The sequence below is a fragment of the Battus philenor genome, unplaced genomic scaffold, assembly GCF_028537555.1.
Source record: "Battus philenor isolate CCGP_79_NKW_IND1 unplaced genomic scaffold, ilBatPhil1.0.hap1 SCAF_13, whole genome shotgun sequence".
In the NCBI taxonomy this organism is placed as follows: domain Eukaryota; kingdom Metazoa; phylum Arthropoda; class Insecta; order Lepidoptera; family Papilionidae; genus Battus; species Battus philenor.
The window spans coordinates 2,771,774-2,791,152 of NW_027181675.1; the positions used below are offsets into that span (position 1 = coordinate 2,771,774).

A 19,379-nucleotide genomic window follows, 5' to 3' on the forward strand; every position below is an offset into this window, starting at 1 on the left:
TTAGCCAGAAAAGGACCAATATTTAGCCACTTCCGCACATGCAGTGGTAGTCGTGCAACAAAGTACACCGCCCACCAGCCCACTGATAAATGCGCATGCGGTAAACAATGCGAATTACACAACTGCCACCGTCAAATAACTCAACACGTGTTCCACCCCTCCACGGGGAATCTTCAGGGGTTATGTTACACCAATTAGTGCCGAACACTAATAGTGTTGCATGTGCCACTGCATGTGCGGAAGTGACTAAATATTTGTCCTTTTCTTACTTAGGATGGACTTCCGCAAGGTAACGCCTGATTCCATTAAAAATCTCTATAAGTCATCTCTTTCTACAGGCAGAGGATACCTTAGCTCTATTCTCATGAACCTGGACTAAAGAGTTGTATTAGCAGACATCCAGGGTAACAAATAAGATACCTGCTTCTTGGCAAACAAGTCTTCTTGAAACATTGGGCTGACCTGAAATAACCGCATTGAACAACCAAGACTCACTTAGTCAAGCAAATTGGTACGTATGCGTCAACTTTCACAGTGTAGGTGAAGTCATGAAGGTAGCGGAGTATCGGCATTACATGTCGCTCTTGTAAGCAGTCGCCGGCGGAACTGTGGCTTATATCATTCTCTTAAATAAACTATGTGACTACTCATCATCTGAACATGTTTATCATCATCATTACATCAGACATTAGAAGCGCACTGCAAGGCATATGTCTCTACCAAAGAATTTTAAGGGCTTATCATACTTCCCCTATCCTGGCTACACAGGGATAACAGTTACAATAATAATTTATTCACTAAATTTTCTTATTTACATACTCTTCTTCCATCTTAATGTCTTTTATTCCTCTTTTGTTTGTCACAATTTCTAGCATACCATTTCATTCCTGTGTATTCCTTTCATATCTCACCTTACTTACGTTTTCTTCCCTCAACGATACCTACATGATAACTACATGTAGTAAATTTTGTTTATTTGGTTCATTTTTATTTCTTTTGCTTTATTATAGAATTTATACATTTTAAATTGTGTTTATCTACTTCCTACTTTTTATTTCACAGTTCTATCACATGTTTTCTATACTACAATAAAATTCGTTTACGTTTTTGTTATACTCAGTCTATTTGTATCTCTTTATACTTACTTTTATAACCCTCTAGCAGTACTCTAGGAAGATCCAGTGACCACCAAGGCTGTCCATCAGCGAGGCGATGGTATGTTTACTGATCCTATGCTACAACCAAGACTGATAGGAACTGCAACATGACACTCCTCGAGTTTAAAGCTATGCAGGTACTCAGCGAATCTCCCGTACCCCGTGAAAGTTTGTCTCTCTAAGTATGCCACGACGGCTTGTATTGCACTGCCTGTATCCAGCGAACTGCGATGCTTACAATGTCGTCAGTTCCCCTAGTTGGAGGCAGTGCCGCGTCTATCAAAACACCTTACAACATCCTTAGAAGATGCCCCGTGGAGGGGTGAAACACGTGTTGAGTAATTTGGCAGTGGCGGTTGTGTGATTCGCATTGTTTGCCGCATACGCATTTATCAGCGGGCTGGCGGGCGGTGCACTTTGTTGCACGACTACCACTGCATGTGCGGAAGTGGCTAAGTATTGGTCCTTTTCTTACCTTACTACACTCCTTATTGGTAAAATAAAATATAAAACTGTATATGATTTATAGTCAGATTGAATAACGGTAATAAAGAACAGAATAATCTTTACCGCTAGTAATGTAATTAATTGAAAAATCTTTAACTGTGATAAAATGTAATAACCTGTAGTAAATAAGGATACAAATCGAATAGCATAAATATAAGCTAAAAACAAAAAGAATGTGAGAAGTACCTGTATCTGTGATATTTGAAGAACGAGGTAAAAGAAAAGAGGCGATGTATGAAAGAAAAATTAGTGTGGAATGAAATGTGAGATAATTGTAGAATGAAAAGGACAGATCATATGACGAACGATAGAAGTTGAAAGAAGTAAAAAAAATAAGTGAAAATAATCATTATATAACGTATAATCCTTTCTAAAAACAAAATAGGGGAAAAAGAAAGGACTTTTCGAGGAATTTAAAGAAAAATCTCTTACAAGTGTTACAAAGTTTTCCAACAAAGCTAAATGTGTAAGTAACAGTAACATTATACATTACGTAATTCATGGTCCCCGCTGAGAGTTGAGGCGGATGGAAGGCGAGACACCAAACAAAAACAACCCTTCAAGAGCACCCTAAATAATTAATTAACTCGCGTACCGTGTACGGGTCGCCTTACGCCCGGCTCGCGGGTGGAAAATCTTAATTGTACTTTCTTAAGACTCGTAAATTTTAACCGGAATTTACGTAATATTAATTATAGGCGCTACGGGACTAATAGATACGGACAAACAATCGTTTTAATTATATTAACATTGCAAACAAAAATTATAGGGTGGGCCAAAAATTTTTGCAAATAGCAACACTTGATTTCTCCAAAAACGTGAGAGTAAGGGGCCAACGGCGAGACGGAGCACATCTCGACGATGTCATTTTTAAAAAATAAATTTTAATGAATGATAATTACGGTAAATAAATCATAAACAAAATAGCATTTGTACTTTTATTTCTACACATGTTTCAAAAGTGCAAAAATTTATGGCCCACCCTATATTATCTAATCAACATAAAAATATGACGGTACTTCGAAAATTTGACGAAAAAACGAAAAAATACGAAATCCGGAGCGCTGGTGAGCGCATTGCTTTTGTGACAGCCGTAGCGGTATCACGCGCTTTAGAGAACGTTGTAAAGTTAATATTTAAAATAAGAACAAGAGTAATGATTTATGGCGACTCCTTCGCCCACTTAACATTCAACGTTCCTTTAGTATAAAAAGATCGCACTTACCTTACGCATGCATTCATTGTTAACTATGCTCTGGCGCTAAACGCACACTTCTTTTTGCTAACTCATTTGCAACGTTAAGTTTGTTTTTAAAGTCAATGAACAACGGGACATTAGGTATAATATTATTTAAATAATCCATTATTATGCTCGATAATATCACAATAATTTGTTATTTTGTATAAATAATCATTAACTTTATGCCCAAACGTGAAATTAAACGTCCCTGAAATCACTTCTTCACGCACTACATGTAGACATACGTGTTCGATTTTACTGTGGATGTATGTAACCTGCGTATAACATTTTATACAAGTCAACAACTATCCTAGTTTCATTGCACCAAAGCCACCACAGTGATTGTTGGAAGGTTTAAAGGTGAATATTTATTCAGTACACACGCTAAGACATGTCACAAAGATTAAATCCCGAATAAGAAATGTAAAAAATGTGCTAATTTGTATTAAAGTTTACTAAAGTATCCGGTTTTCATTTGGAAAGAGACAATCGGCTAACTTCGGCTTCGTAGAGCATTATCTCTGTCCCACACTACCTATGTGACGTTTTGTCAATCGATGTATTTCGTGCGACAGAGATAACTCTAACTCTGTGTTTGGCACTAATCGGTGTAACAACTCCTGAAGATGTTGAGTAATTTGACGGTGGCAATTGTGTGATTTGCATTGTTTGCCGCATACGCATTTATCAGCAGACAGGCGGGCGGTGCACTTTGTTGCACGACTACCGCTGCATGTGCGGAAGTGGCTAAATATTGGTCCTTTTCTTACGTAATAATAACGGTAGTGTACATTTGTTCCTCGACCGTTAACCCATTCGTTCTCTCATCGCATTAGACAAAGAAACTATAAATATAATTATTTATAAACGATGCCGTCATATTCCCACCCACATTTGGTAATCTACAGGAAATTTTATAATAATTTAACGCTTGCTTGTCCGCCTTTCACCAATGTGCTTAATGGCATGCGACTACGTGGTTGAAGATGATCAGACTCAGTATCTATCCACTCTGACCGTGAAGAGACCTGGGTTATAATACTCGAGAAATAAGGAAGCTGATTACTTCATACTCGATCTGTGCGTATCAGAAATGATTCATCGCTTCGTCCGCTTCCAAGTAAACTCCAATGTATATCCGATATGAGACCGAATGCTGGCTAGACAAAAAGATAGAGAAGGCAACACTTGCCTCCATTATGATGGAAAAGGATGAAAGAGAGTGCGTCCTCAAATTCTTTAAGAAAGTTGCACAATACGCAACAGACAAGAACAAAACATAGATGGATAAAACATTGTAAAGGTATTAAAAACGATTCATAGATATTAAAAAAAAAAAAAATTGTAAAATAAATCCGTGATAAAATTGATGTACACGAGAAAATAATTAAACCAATTAAATCTGTGATACTGTAAAATGGATAACTGAAGTGTTTGAGGATGTACGAAAGGAATGGAATGTTTGAGAAAGGAAGATGAAATTGTAGAATGATAGAAGAAGGAAAAAGATATTGTGTACTATGGAAGGCGAGAACGAAAATAAAAATTCTAGTGAAAAAAATAAATTGAGAAATACAAAACCCTGTTCCCAATTAAATAGGGGGGTGGAAGGAGAGGTTCCCAATAGAGAGGGCCAAAAAAAAAACTACTGTATAAGGGTGATAGTAGGTAGTTGCTACTAGTACTGTAGAGAAACAAGAATGGAGGGATATGGTCGTCAAGTTCCGCAGCGTGTTCCACAAAATGTTCCCCTGTTAAAAATTGAGAAACTCGCTTCTCGACGACGGTGTTCAAGCCTGAAAAGCTTCTTTGCAGCTGACCCATTATCACCAATAAGTCGAACAACACGCCGCTCTATCGAATTAAGAGCTTCAAGCTGGTTTTTAGTCGAGTCATCGCAAATATGGTAGCAGTGTCCCACAGATGTCTGCAAGGGCGGCTCTAGCTCGTGTAGCGTCCGTGTGCAACCCTGGCATCCCCTAAGCCTGACCCCTCCCTCTTCGAGGGCATAACTATTGTATTGTTTCTGAAAATGATATTGCTGTTAGCCCCAAGGCTTTTACAGCTTCATCGGTGCTAAGTTCACGGAGCGAAATGGGTCAGTGAACTAGATAACTAAAACTATTCATTTTGCCGACGCTTCTAAACTATAAATACGTGTAATAAGGTTTATTTCGACTTGAAACAAAATGTTGGGAAAAGATACCGCCCATAGAGCGCTCGCGTTTGATAACTGCTGCCACCGCGCTGGTCAAAGACGATGCTCTTAGCTGCCTCAGGGAGCGCCACGGCGCCTCCTGAGATGGCGGTGTCCGTGTGCATTACACACGCTGCACTATAGGTTAAGCCGCCCCTGGATGTCTGAACCTCTGCGTAATAAGCAATAGTTTTGGTGTAAAATGCCGCCAGGCCTTATTGTAAATATTGCATATTTATTGACCAATAATTATAAAAAAAGTATATTGTAAATTAACAAGATTTATTTACATACGTGTTTTCGTGAGCAAAACCCGTGCAGTAAAAGGGTTAAGTTCGTCTACAAATGTCCTCACATCGGATTCGATTTAGAGGAATCCCGAGCATAACCTTCTCCATAGTTCCTAGTGCTTGCCAATGAGGTTAAGAATGAGAGACCACGTATATGTATCGTAAATCATCACCGGTAACACACATCGGCTGTACATTCATCTTTAGGAACCGAAGTATTAGTGTCTCGAACATTCGTTCAACTATAATATATTCAATTATTTATTTATTCACAATATTATACACATGGGATGGTTAAGGCAGTTTTGCAGTCATGTTGATGTGGTAATTTTGTAAAACAATGTGCCTCGTTGGTTCATAAAAAAATGGGATTTACTGTGCGGAGACGGTCCAACTTTTGACAAAAATTTTGTGCAGGACAAATCACTTTCATTCATTCTTGAACAATTTAAATTTTAAAAGGATAGTACTTTAGATCCCTTTTTCCAATATTTTGGAAGTCGTGGATTTTCACGTAAACTAGGTTTAACCAGTCACCAATATTTTCAGGAGTTTTTGAAGATCGAATTCGTACTGGCTTTAGGTTGTTTCAGAAACAAATTAAATTTAAACTCGGTCCATCAATTATCCCTCAAAAACCGAAGTGTGAACAAAAATTTCGACGAGCAATTACGTAGAAATCTCTTTAACCCTTAAATGCATAATGATGAAAAACTGCAACATACCACTTTGAATACAATAGTGTACATTAAATGCACAGTGTTGTATATCTACAACATAGGTTTTTAATAAATAGGTATGGATATATTTTTCTATTTTTCCCAGAATTATAGTGTACTTATCTGCAAGATACATTATTTTAAAGTATAAATAAAAACATGCATTTAAGGGTTAAAAATGCCTCAACAGCTAACCAACGATCAACGTCGTAACTGAGAAATTCATTTCGTTCCGATTCCTGCTACCCTCCCTTCACACATTATATTCCTTTTTTAAATAATCATATTTAAGACCATAAATCTGCCACTAAACATCCTATATCTACAAGGGTAGCTTTTATGAAATATCGGAAAATAGATCGCGTGTAAAGGGATAATAAATAAAAATAGATTTGTCTTTTAAACAGCTTTATTGTACATCATAGTTTTTGTAACACGACACGATATAAGCATTTCCTATAACAGCATGCACTGATACACTTAGTTTGCGCCTAGCTGCAAAATATCAACTAGATTCGCGGGCAAACGAAAATATATCCTAATACTACGCATTAAGAAACATTATTAAACGACATTTCGCATTAAACAATTAGTGATGTTATTTACCTATCGATGAATCATGCCACTCGATATAATTTCATTCAAGTGCCACAAAACTATTAATGAAGTTACATATAACAATATATATTACGTATAACTACATATGCTCGCACGATGATATATTAATGGGTTTGTATATGATAAATCGCATTTTTTTAAAACGTAAATCATTTAAATAAAGTAATATCAAATATTATCAATAGCCATTAGAGATTTCATCTATATAAAGTGACCACCATCATGATTAGATTCGACACCTGTCAAAAATTTGACACCTGTCAAAAGTTTGATAGCTCTCATCAGAACCAGACAGTTAAAGGGGAAAAAATTGATTTATCATCACCTACCCAACTCTAATACGCTAAAGGAATGATGAAATATTACATAATCGAATCTCTAAATTGATTACAATTAACTCGATAAATCTGTTATTCGCATATAACAAGTAAAATACATAATTTACACATGTGAATTGAGGAAAATAAAATACAGTAATTTATAGGTACGTATGATTCGCTAATACATTAAATAAATAATGATGTAAGCATTTATATATATTATCTGTATTACCATTTGACATCTGTCAATCTCATCTGACAGTTTCAAAAATAGCTGTCAATATTATAATCATAAGTTTCAACACAGTTTTTTTAACGTTTTTCATAATTTTAGATATTATTACACTACAGATATTAAAGTCAAAATAGATTGAGACCTGAGTTTTCTGACATTAACGTTATATATGCTATATTCCTCGAACAATTTATTTGCTTACATTAAAAATAGTTCGTTTAATTTAAAACTCGACCAACTATTAACATGATTGACAATATATTATTCATCATTAATGTCAGAATGGTTAAAAAGCTTTAGTAATTATAACATGGTAAAAGTTTTTTCGAAAAGTACATCTTACAATTCTTCTACAAATAATTTTGTGCATAAACCAATTAATAAATCATTATCCTTGTAAAAAATCGTTTATTACTTGAGATTCTTGAAACAAGTACTTATAATTATATCTTTGTAAATAGTATGCTGTATGGCCCCGCATACATTAATGCATTCAGCAAATATATATATAAGACATACAAAATAAAAATGAAATTATATTTAAAAGGAAAACCTCGCTTTTTGAAATTAGGTGTTGAAGTATTTGAGAAATTATATACAAAATGTTTAATATTATGTAACATGCCGTATCGTCTATTGGTTTATATCGAGGTCGGGAACTGTGTGTGGCATTCTGAAATGAAAATTACAGATAAAAAATTGTGATATTATTTTTACATAAACAATACGCATACGATCGATTAATGCAATTCTAAAATACATTAATTTTAATACAGAGTGCATACAAAATTATTTAACTTTATAACGATTTCCTATACTCGTAATTTAGGGATCAAAAAATTATTTTGATCACTTTTCTAAAATGAATAGATACTTGGACACTACTTTTAGCCAAACTATTTTGAAAATCCAGTTTTTCTGCTATCCACGATACTTCCTACAACATGTTGGTATATATATCACAATTTATAAAATATCATCAGTATAAAATAATTTTTAACAGGAACAGATTTTTACACTGGGTAGTAATTACATTCATGGCGACATCAAATACTTTAAGAATTCCAGGCATAACTCACAACAAAAGATAATAATTATGATATAAATTTTAATGTTGTTTGCCTAGCATTTTACAGATAAGTTTGAGGTGGCATGGTGCTAAAAGCGCATAGCCTAAACCATACCATAACAAGGCCAAAGGGCTCTCATAGACACATCCACCTAAGACAGATGCTACATCGAGTGACTGAGCAAGAACCTCAGAGATAAGACCTTGAGCTGACACTAACAATTTATCTTCTCCATAAGAGTATGGTAATCAGAGATTGAAGTAAGTATACTCGATAGGTTCAGGTGGTTGGATAAATGTTATCAACTTTAAATATTAAAAGATATTTAACACTATTTTGCAATCAAGTTATAATACACAAGACATATATATGTTGTCCATGAAAGGCACGTTCCATCCATAAGTCTCTATAACATAATATTACTGCTATACTAATGTATTATATACAACATATGTTTTTTGTCGATGGCAAAGAAAACTACAAACTGGACAGACTGACCTGGCTCAGGAACATTTGAAATAAAATTGGTCTTGGTTGACAACAATCATATAAAGAATCAAATATATGAAAAAATTTAAAAGAAATTAACGAGAATAGATTATGAAAACAAAATTTCCATGCAACATTATTGTCTCAACATCATGGCATAGTCATAATTAATCAAGGTATCCGGTTAGTCGCCTAAATATAAAAACTGTCGTCGACCTGAATTCTCTGCTTTACCATTATGCTATTTAATTCTGTGACTTGATATTCTCTATTGATTTTCTTATAGGGTTGTTGTATCTCTTAATGGTAGTCATTTATGTTACATGGTGTGTAACATTTAATCATCATTTCAGCCATAAGATTTCTAACCTTGTTCACATTTAGATAATTAGATGCAGTTATGAAGTATAGTCCAATTCATTAACCGCAAGGCAAACATTATACTATTATTCAATAACATAAAAAAATATACAAATATAACAGAACAAAATTAGGCGTTTTCAAGTTAAAAGCAATATGTCACTCACAAGGTGTAGCCGAGTCGCCTAGCATCGTGTCTCGTAGAGGCCTGATCGTCCGATGTAGCGCACCCATTTGATAACATCATGGTCCGAGTAGTTTAGCTTCGGCTCAAACACTTTCAAGTAGCGAACCTAGAGATACCAAACAAGTTTATATACATCAGTGATTCGCAAAGTGGTCTATATCGACCCCTCGGGGTCTATGACAACATGCAAGGGGTCTACGTCAACAAAAAAAAATTTGGGGGTCCATGAAATGAAAATGGGGGTCCACAATTGTGGATCTCAACACATACACTGATAGTACCTATTTACTTACATCCATACTATCTTATAATAACAAAACATTTATATTATTTATAAAAGTACCTATGAAGTAAAAAAATATTAATATGTTACGTATATTTTACATAACAGATACAAAATTTTATTTTTAGTAGTTTTAATTTAAATTCAATACATAAATATATAAATTAACATGTGTTTTTACTTTAAGTTTTTAACACCAAACTTCTCTACAGTTAGAAATTTACAGGAAATCAATATCAGGTAAGTAGGAGGTCTACCCAACACGGAAAAACATGGCAGTGTCTACAACACAAAAAAGTTTGGGGAACTGTGATATACATCATAATCATAATGGACTTTATTCAAAAGTTCTAGTTACAAATATTCATTGTAATTGCAACATATTTCCAAAACTAATGGCAACATCAGTAACAACTACATAATCTCAGATCTTAACAGCAAGTGTTTAGCAGTGCCTATTGTGAAGAGGCTTCACTGATATATTTACTTTGGATTCCTTTTTCATCTTAATATTTTATTTTGACCTGTGGGTAAGCCTATATCACATAATGTAGCGAAGCTTGAAGGCTCCCTGCGAAGCCTAGATTCGAACCCCTACATCATCGCTTCCGTGCTCCATAAAGTCACTAGGTCAAGGGCCTTCACTAGAGTATTTTGGCTTGGCTGTTACTTGTTGATATAACCCATTTAACATTCCAACTCAAGAAAGCCTCGAGTTGTTTCCTTAATTTGATCTGAAAGGTTTATTAGCAATGCCTTTCTACTCATTGTTGTGCCATTTCAAGTGTAATTTTATATAGAATGCTCTAACAATAAACACTAATTTTACATTTTTAGGCTAATTACTATGAGTTTCTGCTCATTGTGTTACAAAATAATATTGAAAGAGGAGTAGTGATTACGAAGGTGGTTTTAACAGTCTATGCAGACACTGAGAACAATTATAGATAGCAACATTATCATTAAATGCACAGTTCTGCCTAATAACTTATAGAGCCATGTTAACTTTTTAATCTTAAAAAATAAAATGTAAATGAAAATATGTTGTAAACTTCACCTTGAAGCCAGATGGAGCAAATGGCACCTCAAAGCCCATGGAAATGGGTGGGCGAGTCCATTTCTTCTTGGTATCCGTCTCCAGCAGTTCGATCTCCGCCGACAACTGCGTCTCCTTCATGCCCGCCATGCGCTTGATTCTGTAAAAATGGTTTAATATATTTAGTTGCAATTAGGGGGGCTAGATATGCAGAGATGTAAATAGGTAAACTCAAACAAACAGATGTAAATAATTATATATGTATGCATGTATTAATATTGGTATGTATAAATATTTCACCATTGTACAATAGAAAGATTAAAAAATTGCATTTTAAAATAAGCATTAAAATTAATACAAAGTAAGAAATGCAAAATTAAATTATCAGGGTAGCAAATCTTTCTATATACATGAAGACTGGTTATTGACGTAAAAACTTTAAAGGGGTGAATGTTTAGCTTACTTGTCAGCAAATAGCTTCAAAGCTTTTACACCTATTTCCAATCAACCTGTATAAAGATATTATCAAATATGTTTGTACAATTTGAATTTTAAATACTGTTTTTTACTAATTATTAAATATGTTATTTGTTATTTCTGAAACCATTGATTTTATTATCGGGTGAACAATACATTAATTGACAGTAAATGTATCTAGGTACATATATGATGTGTATATGTAAAATGTTTTATATAACCTCTAGAGGCAAGTTTTTTTAAGACATTGGATATTTAAAATTACTTTAAACTTACTTCCAAACAATAGCATTCTCAGAGGCCTTGTATTTAGCTTTGCCCTTAAGACAGATAAGCTGGACTCCACTGGTGTTGAGCGGCGTAGGAATCTTCACCTCGATCTTCTGTCCCAGCAGCGAGGGCTTGAAGTTGCTCTTCAGCACGACCTTCACCTCCATCTTTGTGCGGCCGACCTCTCGCACTAAGGGGATCACGCGGAAGGGCAGCGAGATGTCTTTGGTCGTGCGGTATCTATGGACGAAAACAAAAAAATAATGCTTATGTTACGATTTAATTGGTGTAAAAATTGGTAATTGGTGTAAGTCACTATATATAAAGTGATCACTTTAAAATAAGTAACATTTAATTATTTTTTCTATTGGAATGTGACAGGCTAAAAACTGGCAGTATAAAGTCGATAGATAAGACGATAAACAATAATTGATTACAACACACATTAATCAGAATTTAACTAAACACACAACTTTTCTTACTACATTATCATTATGTTATTATTTTTGGAATCATTGATTTTTGGTTCGAGTGTACTATAAATTTATTTAAAGCAAATGACCTATACAAACGCCTTTAAAGACCTAGCTGCCGGTCTCGTGCCGGCGGGGTGAATGAAAAGGGGACGATCTCGCACCATCGCCAGATGCCGACCAATTTTTATGAGCCAATAAGGCGCCGGCATCACGCGAAGTAACATGACAAAGTGTCCACACTGCGCTTAAACATTCTAACTTCGTTGGATAACCATAGGTTTTTAGTTATATTTTGTTAACTATCCCTACCATAGGTTCAAGACAGCGTCCGCCGTGTGCAAAAACGAGAAACCCCGCACTAATAGAGAAAATTCCTTTCGCAGTGATGTGGGTAAAATTTCGGATTTATTTTTTTTACTTTAGTTACCTTATTCATACAAATGGTAATTAATTAATAACATTTAAATCATTTATAAACAAATAAACAATAAATAAAATTTCCTTCTGACAAACTCCCATGTTCAAGACACTGGCAGTGAAGTCAATATAAGCTTTTACTCCTATAACCAATTATCATGTAAAATACGCAGTGGTAGCCTAGAGGTTAAGAACTGTTTTAAGATATATATGGTTTCCATTCAAATCTCTGTATGGGTGCATTTTGTTTTAATAACGGATCTGGTCACAAAACATTTAAAGTAGAAATTGTTTTTATTGCTAAGCTCTGAAGCCACATGATCCCTTATTGGCATTTATAGATTCCGCTATCTTAAGGAAACAGTGTGGAAGGCATTTAGCCTAAACCTCGTCTACATAACTCCAGGGTTCCCTTGTGAATGATGGCTCTGGACAGATGAAATATTATCGAATTAAATAAATTATGTGGATACAGCCAAATGTTACTGGAACAAATATCCAATCACCCCATAACTGAAGAAATTGTTTCTTAATAAAAAGTCAAGTAGACAGTGACCAGTGCACAACATACTTGTGAATCTAAAGCCGAATGCACAAGCCAGTCTCATTAGTGTAGATATTTCATTTTGTCTCCGAGATGAGACTTGTGTCCTAGTAATGGTAACATTAGACAACCCCTCATACTAATGGACTTCCAGGTCCTAGGGAGCTCAACAAAATCATTAAGAATTCCATCAAATGTACTAAGAAGGCATCAACATACCTCATAAGTTCAAACTCTCCATCAGGAGGTATGAAAGAGATGGAGTGCTCCGTCTCGAACTTGCTGAGCTTAACACACTGGTGGAATTGGCAGTCGTCGATTACTACCACCGGCTTGCCAGATCGCGCGCCTTCGCTGTCCGTGTTGCCAGATATGCCACCTATAATAATTAATATTAAAGTTTTTAAGCAATTTTACAAAAGTTTGATGCACATACTCGTATATTACTAGACTAAATTATAAAAGAGAAAAATATGTATATGTAAAAATTTAGACAACGTAACTAATTTAAAAGTTTGTTGTGAAAAAATGTGATAAAGATTATAAAAAATAAGGAAATAAACATCACAGTGTTAATAAAAGCCAAAGCAATAAACTGTCATACATGTTAGAGAATTTTAGTAAAAATGTTAAATAAAGAAACCAAATAAGGGCATATGAGAGGTCCCCACCCAACAAGGGAGGCCATAAAAAAGAGAACCATGGAGAAATAATATGTATGTCATCATCATTTCAATCATAGGATGTCCACTACTACACATAAGCCTCCCTCATACCATAATTGGTAACAGGTTGCATCTAGTGCCTCCTGATTACCTTATGATACTCATCAATAATCAAATTTACGTCAAACTTAAATGCATATACTTTTAATTCCTCATACTGCTCCAAACTGAAACTTGTCCTCCTTATTTGTACCCTTTGTTTAATTTAATTTTACAATATTCCATGAATCTAAACTCTAATAGCACAAATATAAACCCGAGTGGTTCCTAGTACTATCTGCTATGAAAACCTTCCTCTACTATATAATAATAAATAAAAAAGAATTCTTACACGTTATTACATGTAATTTCTTACATATTCATATTGTTGTAGTATGTAATAATTAAAGGCCAGAGGACCAGAGAACATATCAAATTTTATTTACTTATTGTATAGACAATTTGTACACAGTAGTGAATATTGGCCCATGCCTATTTGCAGGTAAAAGTGCTATCTATTTACCATATCACAGATCTTCTCATTTAATTTGCGAGATAAGTTCAGAGGAATCCACCAGATCATGAATCAATTTATACAGGTACATTATATCACATATTTTACAGTGTACATATAAAAATGTCCTTATGTGGATTTTTTATCATAATCTCATCTTAGCCACAGGATATCTATACTGCTGATCATAGGCCTACCCCATAATAGGATCTGTTGGAAACGGCACATACCCAGTTTTTTTAACAACCTTAAGAAAGTTGGTGTCCACCTTGTTGAAAATAAAAATATAAACAAATAATAGTTGATACAAACTTTCTTTGCAAACAGACAGAATAATAAAAAAAAACTATTCAATACTATAAAGTCAAAAGCTTGCCAAAAAAATTAGCTATAAGTCATACATAATAATAAAATTACCATTGCCTTTCCCTTTCGCCTCCATAACAATCTTATCATTGATGCCAAACTTGCACTCTGGCATTCCCGACAGGTAGGATTTCATCACCACCTTACCGGCCACATGAGCTGATAGAACTTGCCCTGTAATCATTATAGAACTATTTTTAAATTTTGAAAGTAAAGAATATGCTACAATTCAACAAATATCAAAAACAGATAGATACATAAATACATGGTAAAGATCATACTGTTATTACAAAAGCTGTAAAAGTGTGAATGTATAGCTTACTGCTCAACAGAAAGCTTTAGCTTTGCAATCTACATACAGATGTATATATGAATGTATGTATATATATATATATACATATGTATATACGTGTATATATAGGTATATATATCGACACATGGTTAGGACTAAACTTTTTTTAAAAATTGTCTACCAGTTACTGCTTTATGCCCATGTCCAAGGGGTAATTACTATATTTAACATTAAAATAAAACATTTACTATTTAGATTCATTGTTTAAAATTTCTACAGATATTAATAAATGTAAATTCATGTTATTACTACACAAAGCAAGTACCAAAAATTGATTCACATATTATAGTGATCATTTCATTCAAATGATGTCCATAGCTAGACGTAGTCCTTCTGATAAAACCAGCAGACGACCAGCTGATGACCTGCATCCGCTTTTCCTATTATCTTAACAAAGTCATCTCATCTATCTACTTTGGGTGGAATTCATACATTGTGCTTGCTGGTCTGTGACCTTCATTCCAGAACCTTCTGAATCCAATGAATCTATCTCCATGCTACATGACTTTGATTATTTTCATTCGTCCAAAGATCTCCTTATCCTTGATTCAATCTCAAGGAGATTCACTAAGTATAGACATTCGTCACCTCATCGTTTGTCAATAACCATAAAAAAAATTACAATCAACTCTTACCTTGTGGTGACATAAGCAAATTGACATATTCCAAAACATCGAGGAATAGTTCGTTGCGTCTGTATTTGATCCCTTCCCGTCGCCATCCTATCTGCCCTGTCACCTAAAATGAATTTTAAACTATAATTAAAAAAATATTAGGAATATCATCTCCTGTTAGGAAATTTTATATTTTTTAAAACAGATAAAAATCAAGTACATCTTGTGAATCACTAATAAAGAAAATCTAGTTCACGGACCCTTCCGCTCCGTGAACACAGTACCGATGAAGCTGTAAAAGCCTTAGGGCTAACAGCATTAACATCTTCAGAAACAATAGATTAATAGAGATAATAAAGATACCTAAAAATACCTGCATTTTACGAAATAACTTCTAACATAAAGTTTTTTCGTATAGAAATCACATCTGATTTTTAAAAACAGTCAAAAAGAATGTCAGATATGATGAATTATAAAGAAATTGCATTAACACTTGAAAAAAAATCCACCCAAAAATGCCTTCACTGCACCTGTTGTTATGTCACATTGTATGTTAAACTACCTGTGCATGACTTCGTCTGCATGGAGTTTAACAAAATAAAATTTAATTATTTAGTTTTTGCTTTCATTTAAGAATTTTTCTGAAAGTAGCCTAAACTACTCCTTATTACATTAGCTATCTGCCAGTATTAGTTCCACAGAAGTTAGTCCAGCAATTTCAGAGATTAATGTACAGACACACAACAACAAATAAAATCTAAATTTGGTGCATATACTATATACAATTCATATCCATGTACTAAAAAGCTGTTTTAATGTTACAAACATTTGTTTGTATCTCCTGCAATTTAATTCATACAGATTAAGTCGAGAACTTCTAATAGACCTACTAGTGTGATATTTGTCTAGAAGGTATGAGGAGAAACTCCAGAAGAATCCACTTTGATTCCAACTAGAATTCAACTCATCTTCCTCGTAATGGCAATGTTCAACATAAAGTAGGTGGTTAAATAGGTTTCCAAAAGCACCCTGCTCTGATAAACACCCCCAACACAATTAGTTAGTTTTTTTTTCTTTGTGATCATTTTCATAAATGCCTTTTTTTCATTTAAGACAAGCATGACAAACCTGCGTATGCTTAAAAAGTTTAAAAATGCAATTTGCTCACCTGTGACGTAATCTGAGCCTGCTCTTCTTTAGAAGCAGATTTGATACCCTGTTGGGTGATGAAGGTCTTCAGTACTCCCGTATCAGAGTTCTGGGGATATCCAAAGTCCAATATCTCTGCAAAAATTATAATTAATAGTATAATTTTTTTTATATAACCCCCTTAACTTAAAGGTTTTATAAGGATTGACTATACCCACATATAGCCAAAACTGTAGTAAAGTTTCATAAAATAAATGTTATGTAACCAAAAAAGCACATTGTTCTTGTCTACTTATAGGTGTAAAATAGTCACTGGTATAACTTTATTTATAAAAAAGAGAGATTGTAATTATCTTTACATATCATTTAGACATTTTTAAATGTAAGCAATGTTAATAACAACATTGTTTTTAACATCCTCTGTGGAATTTAGTTTTTTTTACTCTTTATCATTTGATCTGTGTCTCGCCTAAGATTAAGTGATAACTTCTGTGATGGTACATGTTTGCCTAGAATAAACCCATTCACTCTTGTCTTGAAGACTCCTAAATTATTTGTAGATAGGTTGTTCCACTCCTTCCTGTTTGTACTCTAAAAGTATCCACAAAACTCTTAGTGTGAATGGAAGGAATTTTAACCATGTATGGATGTCATGAATCCATACATTGTGTTGTCTAATGGAAGAAAATAGATTAGGGATAAAGTGTAATTCTGCTACACACTAAAATGCAGTCTGTATTGTACTAATAAACTAATCAGCCTCTTACTTGAAACTGGCTGTCAATAAGACATCAGGGTTAAAATTAATCTTTATTTATATATACGTTTAAAATATATCATATATAATTAGTTACATATGATATATTTTAAACGCTGAAGATTTTAACTTTACTTAAGATAATTTTAAAATACCCAATATTAATGTTTTTGTAAAAAACAAAGTATGCATTAAAATTTTAATCATAAACAATACACCAGTATACTTAAATAATGTCAAGATATATAATGTGTCTTCCAGAGTAGAATACATGTTTCAGGAATCTTCAATGGTAAATGGTTTATTCTAATAGAAATAGAAGAAATAGAAATAGGTTAATATTGAATATACTCATATATTCAATATGAACCAAACGAAGAAAGACACTGCATAGGTAGCCTTCCACTAGGTGAAACAACGACATAGTTAAGATTGCAGTAAAACTCTAGATGCCAGCAGCATAAGACTGGTCATTGAGGAGATCTTTGAGAGAAGCCCATTCCTTGCAGTGTATCTCTAGGCAAATATGATAATGAGTAACAAAAGAAAGGAGAAGTTAACATACCATCCAGAAGTTCATAGATGAGGACAAAGTTATTCTTGATGTTCTCCTCTGAGATCTTGCCAAAGTATGATTGCATCACATCAATTATCTTGAGGAGGAATTCAAACACCATTGCAGCGTTAACATTCTGCTTGGTCACCGCTGCCAACCAGATGTTGGCACGCTGTTGAACATAACATTTTAATTTACTTATTTAAAATTAAACATGTGTACAGGTGGACAGATGACCTTGTTGAGGTCACCAGAATGCTCAGGATGCAGGCTGCTTCTAAATGGCCCTATTGGAAAGCTCTAAGGAAGGCCTATATCCAACAGGGGACACTTATTTGCTGAAATGATGATAAAGTACCATCTCAAAAGATATTGTTTCACAACTAATGGTTCAAGTTTGATTTAGTGGCATTTAGTTTCAACAGATAAGAGGTAAAAGAACACTAAGGCAAAAGCCCTTATTTTTTTAAATAATTTGAGGGCACTGGACCTAGAGGCAGCAAAGCTCTTAAGTCAGTCTTGAACAGATGTCAAAGTCAGAAGGCACAAGGGCACCTGAGAGAGTCAAACCCCTGCTCAATAAATCACTTACAAATATATGAGAAGAAACTACACAAATGAGACTATAGTTACAATTGCAGTACAGATCTCTTATTGCATTAAGCTGTGACAATGAAATACACATTTTATGGATAAAAATTAATTTTCAATATGACAATGAATTTCAAATTTTAAAAAAATATAATAAATAAAAAAATCAATAACTCTATTAATGGGTCATATTTGAAGCACATATTAAAAAGAAAATTCTTATCAAGGTTTTCTATTAATTAATATATTGAAATGTGTAAAATTACTAGAACAAGAGGGGCGTAAACTAGACCTACCTTTATATGGAAAAAGGATGTGCGGGCGATGTTCGTAACGGGCGAGCGAACTTGCTGCCGGGCATGGATAACGTTCACCCTGAACGCATCCACCGCATTTCGTCCTATGTCGTCTCTATACACCCGCGAAATTAGTACTTCGCCTTTATGGTTGTAAACGAATAGACCTCCGATCATTTTGACCCAAGCCTCTAACAGCTGAAAATAAATATCGATAATCAACACCCGAAAAATAAAACATATTACTGGGACACTTCAGCAAGACGAATAAGTCGATAAGTTAATCAATAGAACAGGATATGACCAATAAAATAAATTTTATACAGTTAGCTACTCGAACTGTGGACCGCCAAGTTTTATGCTCACCTACTGCATCCAAAAGACATTCATTGAGTCTTTACTATTTGGTAATTAAACATAATATAACTTAACGTTGTAATACTATCATTTTAGAATTAATTCACGAAGATTGAAGATTTAACTTCGATACCCGCCCCCAAAATGAAACGTCAATAGCATCAGATGAGTTGCAGAAGGCATAGATAAGTTATGAAATACTATTGAATTTAATTTAAAGCGACCTCTTTC

General features: G+C 34.1%; 1 protein-coding gene across 1 annotated transcript; it reads right to left on the minus strand.

Annotated features, from left to right (window-relative positions):
* Window positions 1-6,510: 6,510 nt before the first annotated feature.
* On the minus strand, window positions 6,511-19,303 carry AP-2mu (adaptor protein complex 2, mu subunit). The gene is made up of 11 exons (XM_068777016.1): window positions 19,158-19,303; window positions 18,792-18,989; window positions 17,914-18,076; window positions 16,611-16,726; window positions 15,464-15,566; window positions 14,528-14,650; window positions 13,112-13,271; window positions 11,462-11,695; window positions 10,730-10,868; window positions 9,370-9,495; window positions 6,511-7,956 (listed from the first exon to the last, which is right to left on the minus strand). Exons 2-10 carry the CDS (start codon window positions 18,966-18,968, stop codon window positions 9,388-9,390), a joined length of 1,323 nt encoding a protein of 440 aa, XP_068633117.1. The 5' UTR covers window positions 18,969-18,989; window positions 19,158-19,303; the 3' UTR covers window positions 6,511-7,956; window positions 9,370-9,387.
* Between the last annotated feature and the right edge of the window lie 76 nt (window positions 19,304-19,379).

Coding starts and splice junctions, on each gene's coding strand:
- AP-2mu (XM_068777016.1), bottom strand. CDS start 18,968: ATGATCGGAGGTCTATTCGTTTACAACCATAAAGGCGAAGTACTAATT. Junction 10,869..11,461: donor GAGAATGCTATTGTTTGGAA/GTAAGTTTAAAG, acceptor CCATTTTTACAG/AATCAAGCGCATGGCGGGCA. Junction 9,496..10,729: donor TTGCTCCATCTGGCTTCAAG/GTGAAGTTTACA, acceptor TGGTATCTCTAG/GTTCGCTACTTGAAAGTGTT.